At 35.3% G+C, this 13,315-nt stretch overlaps 1 protein-coding gene across 1 annotated transcript in view; it reads right to left on the bottom strand.

Moving 5' to 3' along the window:
• Positions 1 to 1,162: 1,162 nt before the first annotated feature.
• KDM7A (lysine demethylase 7A) overlaps positions 1,163 to 13,315 on the bottom strand; it is a 104,608-nt gene continuing 92,455 nt past the window's right edge. The window contains exons 19-20 of the mRNA XM_072652582.1: positions 9,918 to 10,191; positions 1,163 to 8,500 (exon numbers count right to left, since the gene is read on the bottom strand). Coding sequence (XP_072508683.1) covers positions 8,406 to 8,500; positions 9,918 to 10,191 — 369 coding nt within the window. The 3' untranslated portion in view covers positions 1,163 to 8,405. The remainder of the gene's footprint in view (positions 8,501 to 9,917; positions 10,192 to 13,315) is intronic.

The following is a 13,315-nucleotide window of genomic DNA, read 5'->3' as shown; positions in this document are numbered from 1 at the left end:
CTCTCAGGCTCACAAAGCTGGTAAGTATCTGGGGCCACATTTGAACTCAGGTCTTCCTTGCATGAAGGCCCAGCATTCTAATCCACTGAGCCGCCTCACTGACTAAAAACTGTTCCTCCTGCCTAGAACTACATTGACCTGGCAACCACTAGTAACTCTTGTGGGTTCAGAATGCAAGGCCCTTGTCTTTGGCGTGTGCCACTCACCCATTAGATGTGAGTTGGGCCACCCAAAATGATAGATCCAATGGCAATATCAGCGGTGACTGATCCCCACAACACCCCATGACTATTATTTTCTTTTCCAACTGTCCTCTGGGTTTCCACTTCAAACTGAAATCTTGTTGGTGTACTCTCTAAGGACCTTTTGTGATTGTTTAATACCCACACTAGACTTGGCAAATCCTTTACATCAAAACCTGGAGTGCCACTGGCAATATTAAGGGATGGCAAGGGAAAAGAATAAAAGGAGAGGAGAAATGGAAGTCAGAGAGCTGAAGAGAAAGCAAAAATAAAAAAAAGGAAGAAAGGGCAGGGACAGAAAATGAGAGAAAAAAGGAAAGTAGATGTGATCAGGAGAGAGAGGAGGCACTCCAAGTGCCTGGCTCATGGGTTACCTACTCCAGTCAGCCCTAATTTTTTAGATATTATTAACTAGCAGCCAATCTTCATTTCTACAATTCACATTAATATAATACTCATAGCTTTTCTAAGCTTTCAGTTAACTGTAAGTCCTAGATCACTAACTAGAACACAAAATAATTTATAACTCAATCTTCATTTAAATCTTAAGGATCTGTTGAGGCCACTATATCTATAGGGATCTATGGTGTGCTTCACATTCCTCTGCCTAAGAGCTACTCAGCTGAAATTTAATCACCAGACTAGGCCCAATTAAGGGTTTCGTTAACATTTAGGAAATCATCTGTTAAGTTTTTAAGAAAATCTTAATTTCCAATCCTCAGAAATATTAAGGTACATTATATCTATGGCCACTTCCCACATCCCCAAAGAATATTCCCATGAGTCAGGAGACAGTAAAGGGGCACAGCCAGAATTGGAAATAGAATTCAGAATTTTTTCTTTCAAAGACACAGTTTACACAGCTTTCAGCATTTGTACTTTCAAACAAAATGAACAACAAAAAAATTACACCAGCGTGCTAAAATCAAAACAAAAAGTAATATCAATTTTAATCTCAATATCTTAAAAGTACAGAAATTGGAAAGTATGAATACCAAATACAAATTTAAACAAGTCACTTGTCCTTCCCTATGACCAATGTAAGCTACTTCAAAACTTACAAATTTAAAGTAAAATAGAAACAAAATAAATACTGTACATACACTTTCCCTGCCTGCAGGCAAAAGATGGGAAATACTGTTATGAATTGAAAAAAACGTTCTTCACACTTCAGCATCCCATTTCCCAGCCAAACACCCACTTGCAACCCAGTGTGTTTCTGTAACAAAAGGACACCCTGTGCACACACACTGACAACCTATACAAACAGACAACATACTACCCAGAGACACCCAAAGTAAGAAAGAAGAGCAAGAGTCAACTTGGACCATAAAAATCACTGGGGGAAGAAAAGGCAGTCAGGTTAGCAAAACATTACTACAAAACTAGTAAATACCATGGCCAACAACTGTCCCCTTTTAAAATTTCACAGATTAAAAAACAAAATATCACATCCCCCCTCCAAAATATCACCACAAAACCTGCTGAAGCACTGGCAAAGTCAAGTCATTTCACAGTAAATGTGAACATTTGTATTATATAATCTCTTAAAGTGAAGCTCTCCACTCTCATTCCACAGCATGAAATTATTATGGCTTAATTCATATTAAAAGTAGAAAAGTCTTTTCCAAAGGAAATACAACTGCAATGATGCAGGTGCATTTCCTGATGTGTGCCGTGACATCCCACCAAACTGCTGCATGATCTGTGATGCGCTTCTCTCAGAACTTCTTTTTGGGGGAAAATGAGATTGCAGCTTTTAATCCAGCCTCACTTTATACTGTAAGGCCCTTAGTTTGGTTTAAGTTTCTTCTGAAAGATAAAACAGCTCTAGGGTTCATGTAATGAGTTACACTCAGGCCCCTGATCATAATGTGGAAGTAATGTGTAAGTATCTTAAATAAATAAAGAAGCGTTGAGCTTTAAATTAGTATTAGAGGAGAATAAAAGATTTCAAGCAAGGGAGATAACTCCTTAGTAGACGGTCGACTTACTGCCGGGAGATCCCCCGTAAAATCTGCCAAACATAACTCACTGTATTCTAGTCAAATATACCTTGAGGAAAGCTTAAACCTATGAAGAAAAGTGGCTGAAATAAAACCAGGAGAAGGTAAAATTGACACAGAAACTCTCCCTCGCCTAGGAACTTCTTCCTGAAATAGCAGAGAAAAAAAAATAATGAATGAATGGGATATGACAAGTTGCATAGGTAAACTACTTGGAGGTCATCAAAGGCTACCTAGTAGCCAGGGTTTATTGGGAAAGTAGTGCAGAAGAAAAACTTGCTGCAAGATTCAGTGCTACTGGTTTCTAAGAGGTTTTACCCTCATTTTCACCTTTTCCTTATTAAGACACAAATTCTTAGGCAACTTAGGAAAGGGACAAGGTTTACGAAAGAAGATGGGGAAGAATATACAAGTAGAACCACAGTTAACCACAACAGGCAAATGACTTAGTGATACAGTCATTGTTGTTAGGACTGTTACTGGTTTTTAACCATTTTAAAGATTTTATTTTTACACAAGTACACCAGACTTTTGATTACTGATGGCACAGCCCCACTAAAATAAAAAAGGAAACTGTATGAAAAAAGTAATCATTTCTCCTTTCCAGTTAGGCTAAGTCCCCAACTATAATCATTAAGAAAATTAAAATTGATCCTGTATCATTTTCTTATTGATCCTATTTACAAGTAATTGATTTTGCCTTCTACTTTTGTCTTGTAACTGCTTAAGTCGGGTTCTGTCTCTGAGCTTAGTTCAGAGCTCAGCTGGCCTGTGACGGGTTAAATGTAAAAAATCTAGCTTTCTTGCCTCAAGGAATTTAACTAACCTTGGAGATTGAATGTGAACAGAAAGGGAATTTGGGCCTGCTATCTTTACACCACTAAGCTGTCCTTCAAGGATGTCTGCCTTGCTGGCCAAAAGTCTGGGCCACTCTTTTACTTGGATTTGAACAAAGAACATTTCTTAGTCTCATGAGATAAGGGAGATCACTGCTAGCCCCTATTACCAAACTTCCCAACAATCATGTTGTTCCCTGCACCTCAGCGCTGTAATCAATCATGTTGCTCTTAATTCCATGATGTCATATACCCTGCTCTATCCCTTGTTTTGTACTCCCCAAACCCTATAAAAGGAGAGTTGTCCTTTTGCTCGGGGTCTTTGGCATTAATGGAAGAAAGCCAGGAAACCATTTATTGACAGGTAGCATGCCCCTGCTAATAAATGCTATTTTGCGCAGAAATCTGCCTTAGTTTACCCTTTTGTTAAAACCTCAATTGTGATAACGTTTCTCTTATTCCTCCCTTCTATTTTCCAGTAACCAAACTGATACAATAAAAAAACAATTGATACAGCATGGCATAATGCAAGGAACACTACAGAAGGAAGGAAATGTCTAATCTCCATTATTAAAATGTATTTATTAACTAGCTGTATATGGCTGGGGGGGAGGGGTGGTGGTGGAGGAAGGAATTCTCTATTCTCAGTTGCTTCCTCTATAAAAGGGAAATAATATATTTTATCAGTTTGAAGGCAGAGAAGCTCTACCAATAATCTCCTATGTGTTCCAAGTCTAAAATCTAGAAATCCCAGGGAATACCAGAGTGAAGTCTCTCTCCTTTCAGGCTCAATGTTTGCTGGAACAAAGGAACTTCACTGGCTTTTTTTTTTTTTTTTTGCATACTTATACTTTTGTTGACCCTACCTCCTCAAAATGAAACTGCTGTCATTCAACCATGGAGACATTTTTACTTTTGGCGATCATACAAAGAGTAAAAAATTCTTCCTACCAATTTTTATTCAACTCATCAAAATGGAGAGATTCTTGAAAAGACCACAGGGGTAAAAGGAAAGGGAAAGGATTGGGGGTGGGGGAAAGGCTGATTATTTAAAAAGAATCCAGGTATCTAATAAAATTTATTCTTCTCACTAAAACGAATATTAACTTTTTTGGGATCTGACAAAACTATCTTTCCTGATGTCCCTTCTAAATTCTCAACATCCTTGTTTTTAATAATTTCTTTAACTGAAGTCACAGTACAGTATTCAAGATAGTTTAAAAATCTAATATTACCTTCACCTGGGAGGTGGGATTGGTATGTGACATGATAGTCCATTTCTCCTTAGCAAGTTATTCTATTATAGCTGTTTAATTATATATATATTTTCAATCAACAAAAATCCAATTTCTTTCTACCCTAACCTTTCCTCCTCTCCAACTGAATATGATTATCATAGTACTTGTTAAGATTTTTTAAAATTACCTCATTGTTCTTAGGACAAATAGTATCAGCTTACTTCAACAACTGTAACTATCTCTTTTTATTTAGCCTCTTGTTAAAGATTTTTCAGAATTCTTTTAATGAAATGGGTAATGAATTTCCCATCAGGAAATAAATGTTATAATCTGCATTATTTTCATTTCTTAAAAGTTTTTATGCTATAGTAAAAATGTGCCCATTCATAAAAATAGCAATTTTTTAAAATCAGTTTTAAGTTATAAACATTAAAATGATCAACTTTGTTCCTACTTCAAGTATTTCTGGGTTGGTTTTTTTTTTTTCATTCTATAGTGGTCTATATCTTAGATTAAATTAATAAAACTGTGCTGTATTTTTCCCATGGATTCTTTCATTTCAGCAAGCCTAGAAGTGTAAATGTTCAATACAGAGATACACTCCAAGAAACGACTGTAGTTTCTCCTTCTTTAGTACTCCTGCCTCCCCACCTCAGAGTACATACATGCAATACACTGCCAGTGTCTTTACCTTTTCACTTGGTGTAAACTAAGAGTATATTTGTTAGGGAATTGGTTACTGCAGTTGTTTTTGACAGTCGAAGATTGAGAATTAAACTAAATATTCAACTAATGATAAATATGAATGATTTTACCTTTATGTATAAAAATAAGCAGTTATGGATTAGAAATTCCTTCTTTGCATACAATAATCTAAATGATACTAATCAAAGAAATGTTTTCAAAAGTATTTCCAAAAACCTGGACCATTAGAAAGTCGTAAGTTGCAGATTTTACTACATCATCTGTTGTTTAGTTATTAACCATCACTTCACGGTATAGCATTATTTGACATAAACTGTTTAACAGAAGAAAAAAACCATCTACAAAAGAACTCAAACCATTGTCTATTATTACATAAAAACTGGGTATCTAAAATCATGATTTGAAATTTGGGGAGCCTTGAGCATTTTGCTTATGGCTGGTTAATTGCTCCAAAATTATTATAAGCTTCCTGAGCCCATCATAGTCTCTATTAACTATCTGCAAGAGTAGTGCTTTGAGAAACTGTAAAATGTTGATCTCATCAAGAATGAAAGTTTTTAAGAAGGGGTGTTGAAGATGCTCCACTGGTTCTGTCAAATTAAAGAGGAGAAAATGGGATAGTCTCACAAAATGTAATTTTCCTGGTTTTCCTTAGAAAAGAGGTGCTTGAGCAAGGGCTATCTGTGCTAGAACTCCTCACTTCTTAGAAGGGCAGACTTCAAGCACTAGATATAAATACAGTATCTCCTTCAGATCTCAGCATGCGAGACCAAGAAACCTTGGCAAGACTCAATGTCCCTAAGGGACGTGAACAGGAAGTCAACAGAACTGTAGCTATGGCTCCCCTCATTCAGAAACATACAATTCTCATTTCAGCTGCAGTGGTTATTAGAGGCGTCTTTTTAACTAAATTATCTAGTTACTGGAATTACTTTGGGGACAGTGATTTGATTCTATTAAGTGAAGTTCATTGTCAAAATTCACATGCTGGCTATTCATAGTTATTTACTCATAATCAAAGTATATAAAGGTTGAATATAGGATATGAGTTAATCTATAAAATAATTCTGTTTCAATTTAGGCTATCTGGCTAAAGAAAATAAAGTTAGGCAGCTACGAATACCTATAACTGCAGATACAAATTAGATCAGTACATATCTCAGTTTTTAAAAAGTCAGTTTTAAAGTTATTTCTTGACAGGTAATAATCTATTTGTAATCTATCCCTGACACTAAAACACTGTCTACACAAAATCAAAATACTACTTCATTTCAGTGGGAGAAAAGATCAATCAAACCAGTTTTTTGGCATCATGTAGAAAAAATAATCAACCAGTTGGCTTGATGAATAATTCAGTTCTCAACTAGTTGTTTTGGCATAGTGTGGACACAGCTTAAAACGAGTTCTTTATAGACATGCTATGTTTGATAGATTCTTCTTCCTGACAACCAGAAATGGATCAGTCTTGAGCCAAGTGATTCTGGGCTTGGAATAACCATGGAAGGCAAATTCATCACCTGTTTACAATTACTCCTTTAAACTTTGGAAGGAAGATGGGATAAAAGAACTGCTCCTCTTCTGAAAACATAAATGTAAATCTGGAAGGAGACACAGATCTACTTATTTTAGCTCATCAGTAGAAATTACAGCACAAAAAGACAAGTGTAGCCTGTTTGCTGAATGAAAATAACACCAATCAATGACATGACCATAGTTCATCATAAAAATAAAGCCTACTCAGTACATTTCCCTAGACTTGAAATTCTTGGTTGGAACATATAAAATGCCCTTTTCATCACAAACAAAAACAGCTACTTTCCCCCTCCAACACCAGATATTCAGTATTTAAATTGTTACTAAAAATATTGATTGAAAAATATAAGCTATTAACAAGCAACTGAAAATTGGTATTCAATAAGAAGTATGTATAAAGGAGACAGATGCTGACTTTAAAAATTAGTCTCATCTTCTTTATGTATTGGCAAAGTCAAAAAGGAGTAAATTGCAGGAAGCACCAACCTCATCTCAAACTCAGACCCAAACTAAATCTTAAAAGGTCACAAGATTAGACAATCAACCCTACTTGTTCAATACCCTTGCTCCTCTACAACCTAATATATTAGAAGCCTATTATGGTAGATCTTAATAATATAGCTTTATATACACTGCAGGTCAAATCATACCCCTCCCCCAATGGTTAGGATATATTTTTAAAAACTTGTTATAACAACCTATAAGGCAGGTGTTATCCCTGACTCCCCCTCTTCTTTTCCCCTTAACCCAACCCCCCTTGCAACAAAATTACAAAAGGAACCCATTGTAGCTATAAGTGTATTTAAACAAATACCAATATGCCAAAATTACACCAAACATATGGTTCTTTTCAGAACAGGGAAAGAAAAAATATTAAAAAGCAGTTTTCTTTGGGACCTAAAATCAAATGCACAAATGAAAATTCAAGATGTCTATTTTTTTCTACCTAAGTAGAAAATCACAATTGTCAAAGTGAGAAAAAGAAGATTTGGAGTTTGTTGGGGTTTTTTTTTTGCAAGGTTTTTCTTTTCCTTTCTTCTTGTTTTTTGGAAAGCATAGGGTATTGAAGTTGTTTTCCTATAAAACAAAGATCTTGTTAGGTTGCCACAAAACAGAGGACAGCAGAGAAAGAAGATGGAATAAGGTAACTAACCTGGATGACAATATGCAACTTGTAAGTTAGAAAAAGCCAAGCTAATAGCTTATTTTAAAAAAAAATCCACAAAATATATAAAATAAAATGAATTTCATATACATCTTAATTTAAAATAATTAATGCATCAAATCCCTGTTTAAGACTTTAACCTGAATTTCAAATTTTAAGAGTTCAGACAAATTACTGTTACTATGGCTCTTCACCACATGTAACTCACACTATCAAAAATAATTTAAAAACCTTCACATTCTTAAATCTAAATTAGTGAGATACTTCCCCACGAGTCTTCCAAATAAATAGCTTAAAAAAGAAAGAATTTAAAAGCTGTTAACTTTTTAAAAAATCTGTTAAATAAATTATTGATAACTTTCTTTACCCTACCACTGAAAATAAGTCAAGACACTACCAACAACAAAACGATACTCAAGCCCTGACAAGAGACCAGCCCTAATCCTGGTCTCTTTTAAAATTCTCCCCTCCTTCATCCTCCCCCCACCAGGTCCACAATGGTTATTGCTCAGTGGGTGTGGCACAGTGAAAATGCAGCATCAGGTTCATTTTGTTCTTCAGGCAGTGTTTTATATTGTACATGCAAGTCTGCTTCAAGCAGAGGAACAGCAGAAGCTCCAGGCCCCATTGCCCTCAGTACTGGTCTCCAAAGTTGAGAGTGGCAGCAAAAGCAGCCAACATCACACAAAGAAGCGTGCATGGCCATTTCTGTTCAACTTAAGGATCTTCCCAAGGCGCTGCTTGGCGGTTGCCATTCCTTTCTTTGGACGTTTACCTACAATATATCAACCACCATGTTAACTAGGTTTTTAAAGATGACAATTCATCAATAGGGATTTTTTTTTTTAAGGAAGGACAACATTTCAAACATGCTATATGTTCTAAATGAAAATGCCTATTATCTGAAAGTAAAACATCACGTGCACTAGGGAAACAAAATTGCATTTGCACTAACACATTTTTCTTCTAACAGAAAATAATTATAATACTTCTGTGATAATATTCTTTTTATGACAGACATAATTTAGATAATAGTGAGGTGAAAAGGCACCTTTAGACTCACTTTGAAGAGTAGCTAGAAAGGTCATTAGGCTTGTCAGTAAACCTGATTTACTTCTTACTAGTTCTGTGACCTCAAGAAAATCACAAAATGAGAATAATACATATACTACCTGCATCAAAGAGATATTGTTTAAAAAAAAAGAGCTTTGTAAAGTTCAAAGGATATAATTAAAATGTGAGCTATTACTGTTTCCATTTTCTTATGAGGAAAATATTCTTTCTCAGATATCAACTGTAGTCAAGAATGTTAATTTCTCAAAACATTAAAGTAATTACAAGCTAATTTTAAGAGGGAAAGAACTAGAATCAAGGGTCTAAAATGCTCTCCACACCAATAAAAAGTGAATTTCATGAAGACTGGTGTTCTATCACAGCATTACAATATAAAGATATACCAGGTAGGACCCATTTGACATTGTTAAGGGACATCATGGAATTTATTCCATGATTCCAAAGCCAATTTGGGTTCTTGTAGTATGACAGGAATTGTTTTATGAAACTGTCATGGGAAATTCTGTACTCTTACTTCTATGTTATTCTACAGTGAGGCAACTAGGTGGTGGATAGAGCAGTGGCTCTGGAATCAAGAGGATCAGAATGCAAATCTGGCATCAGATACTTGCTAGTTGTACACCCCTCAGCAAGTCACTTAACTTCTGTTTGCTTCAGTTCCCTCAACTGTAAAATATTGGTTATAATAGCACCATCACAGGACAGGTGTGAGGATCAAATGAGATTAGTATTACTTAGCCAGTGCTTCATACATAGTAAACGCTATACAAATGTTTATTTTCCCCATGGAGTACATACAGCACCAGGGTTATAGGTGGGCTGATTTCTCATCGTCTAGTACCCACAGCTTGATAGATATGGAGCTCCAATCTGAACATTATATGTATTTTAAAAAAATACTCATGTCCATACACATAGCACTCTGCATCTGCTGCTCACTAATCAGTGCTCTCATGCTCTTTCATCCATCTCTTATTTTTGACAGTTGTGATTACATGGGCTTTCTGTAGTATTTATTTAGAGTCCTTTGTCTCATTCGTTCCCTTCATGGAGTAAAAAAGGTAATTTAAGTTTCAAGAAGGGAGAAGAAAATCAGAGCTGGAAGGCCCCCCCCTTACCTTTTGTTGCCTGGTTGCTGATGGGCGGTGGATTGGATGCAGGTCTCTTGATTGGGTGCAGTGGTAACGAAAAGGAAGTTTCACCCCCAGACCTTTCTGGGCTAAAGCTGCCATTGCTCATCTGGCACGTGCCTGGCAAGAAGCTTGGATTCTGTGCACACTTCCCATTTTGGAGGCTTGAACCACTGTTGTCCATGTAACTCCTATTTTGAACCTTCTGAATGAATTCTGGTGAACCTTCCTTTTTGACTTGTTTCTGGGTTTTACCTGGATCCTGCAGTCAAGGAAGCAAAACAGCTGAATCCACACAAGGAAGCTGGCACTTGGGCTGGCTCATAACAAGAGCTAGCTCAGGGATTCTTAACCATTTTTATGTGTCATGAAACTTTTAGGCAGTCTGATGAAGCCTAAAGATCCCTTCTCAGAATGTTTTTTAAATGCCTAAAATACATAAATACAAAGGATTTTATGTATATTTAGTTATCAAAACATATATACATATATATGTGTGTGTGTGTGTGTGTGTGTGTGCATACATATATTTTTTTAAAGTTCAAGGATCCCAGGTTAAGAACCCCATGTGCTAGAACCAGAAGAACACTGCAAACAGTGACAAATAGTGGAACAATGAAAATTGTGAAAAACTCAGCAGCTGTGATCAAGACAATGACAGCTGATTCACAAGAACCCATGAGGAGAAGTGCTGTCCACCCCTAGAGAGAGAACTGATGAACTCTAAGTGCAGGCTAAAGCTTTTTTTCACTTTTCTTGCTTTTTTTCTGGAAACATGGTTACAGTAAAAATATGTTTTGCATAACATTGTATGTATAATGGGCATCATATTTCTCATCTTCTCAACTGGGAGAGAGTGGAGGGAAGGAAAGAATGTGGAACTCAAAGTAAAATAAAACAATGACAGAATTCCTTGTGCTTGCTATTGAATTATCACCAAAATAAAGGAATCTGAAGTTAACACCATTGAAAATATTCCTGTGAGTTAAGACAGAGTTGTGACAATCTATATTGATTATATAAGCTTAGGGAACAAATATTAGAGACAAGGAAACCTATTTCACTAATGGCACTACTGCTCAAACAATCAATACGGCCCTGCCCTCTGTGCTCTTACTAAGTGACATCCTAAATGCCAACTGTCGGGATAAGGACAGGGCCAAATAAACACATTACTATAAACTTCTTTAATGTGATTTTTAACATATCAATAATTAATTTCTCCAGCTTGTAAACGTTGTTGATTGATTAATCTATGGAAATGAAGCACTATGAAATCACAACTCAAGTGTGTGAATGAGCAAGCATGGTTAAGAGATTTGTTTACTGACTCTGAAGCATATCTTAAAATAATGTTTTAAAAAAGCTTTTATTGATATTTTTTCTTTTTACAACAGTTATTCCTAAATGTATTTCCTCACCATTAACTAAATGAACATTCCCTTCTGACAAAGACAATCAGTTAAGCAAAAACAAGTCACTTTATCTGACAATATGTACATTTCCTCAATAAAGGAGCTGATACAAATGACATCATTGCTTTTTAAATATAATACCATGCACCACCTAAATATAAACACTTTGTTAGGTATGGGATTTCTAGAATAGGTAGTCCGCAGTTGTCTCACTGTGAAGGAAATACTATTTAAATGAGCAACAAGTAACAAATTATCTGTTGGATCTCTGGGCAGGGAAAAAGTTTATAACTAATTAAGAAAGAGATAGGACCAAAAAAGATAAAATGGACAATTTTCATTACATAAAATTTAGAAATATTTGCACAGACAAAATGAAGGCAAATAAAATTAGGAAGGGAAACAGTCTACTGGGAGGGAAAAAAAATCTTTACAGCAAGTATCTCTGATAAAGATCTCATTTCCAAGATATATAAAAAATTAATTCAAATTTATAAGAATAAGAGCAATTCCTCAATTGAGAAATATTCAAGGAATATTTATTCTAATTTATTCTAAAATTTCTAAAGGAAGAAATCGAAGCTATCAACAGTCATATTAAAAGGGGGTGGGGATAGTAATGAATCATACTACTCACCCTTCTGACAGAGATGTAATGGATACAAGATGCAGAAGGAGACATATTTTTGCACATGGCTAATAAAAGAATTTGTTTTGACTATACATATTTATTACAAGGGTTTTGGGTTTCTCTTTTTTTCAAAAGGGTTGGGAGAGAAGATAAAAAAATAAGTTTTTGTTACTGAAAAAATTAAGCTAAAATAAGTAGTATTTATCTTTTAAGAGATGGAATTAATTTACAAATATTAGGTATCATGTAGGAATTGTCTGTACTATAATAAATTCCTCCTTTTAAAAAAAATTTGTGATACTTTTGCTGATGTGAGAGCAAGACTTAATTAACTACAGATGATTCCTACATTACAACTAATATTAGTAAATTGTATTTCCCTTATCTCATTAAAAAAGATGTCAATCATTCTTTAGCAATTTGACTTTACTAAATAACTATACTTCAGCTGTCATTACTATCAATATTATCATTATTGCTACCACCAATCCCACCTCCACCCCCAGTTTTTTTCCTATTCTCTCATTTGACCTTGTCCCTTCCCAAAAGTGTTTACTTCTAGTTACTCCCTTCTCCCATTAGCCCTCCCTTCTATCACCCCCCTCACCCCACTTGTCTCCTTCTCCCCTACTTTCCTGTAGTGTAAGATAGATTTTCACACCAAATTTAATGAGCATGTTATTCCCTCCTTAAGCCACATGTGAAGACAGTAAGCTTCACTTTTCCCCTCTCACCTCCTCCCTTTTCTCCTCCATTGAAAAAGATATTTCTTATCTCTTTTATGAGTCTGCCCCATTCTATTTCTCCCTTTCTCCTCCCAATATTTTCCTCTCCCACCACTTAATTTTGTTTTTTTTTTTTATGGATATCATCTTTTCTGATTCAACTCAACCTGTACTCAGTGTACGTGTGTATAATCCCTCCACCTACCCCACATCAAAATTATATTCCCCTAGAGCTTAAGTCTCACAGTTTTTCTTACTGGTAATGAATGATAATGACAATTGTCACTGTTTCTTTTTTTTCTTTTTTGTGACTGATAGTTTGCTTTATTTATTTTTTGTTTTTAACATTCATGTTTATAAGACTGTAAGTTCTAATTTTTTCCCCTCCCTGAGACATCATGCAATCTGATACAGACTCTACATGTACAATTATATCACACATATTTCCACATTAGATATTTCATATGATCATTATTTCTTAAGTAGAGATTTGCTTATTAAAAATTGGATCAGTATGATTATGAATCAATGGAAAATGTAGCTGAGCAAGAAAGCCTATGTTGTAACATTTTAAAGTCCCAAATCTCATAGTTATTAATTATCTATGGTACAAAA

The sequence above is a fragment of the Notamacropus eugenii genome, chromosome 3 (assembly GCF_028372415.1).
Source record: "Notamacropus eugenii isolate mMacEug1 chromosome 3, mMacEug1.pri_v2, whole genome shotgun sequence".
Classification (NCBI taxonomy): Eukaryota; Metazoa; Chordata; class Mammalia; order Diprotodontia; family Macropodidae; genus Notamacropus; species Notamacropus eugenii.
Note: the sequence above shows the minus strand (reverse complement) of the source record. Positions and strands in the feature narration are given on the sequence as shown.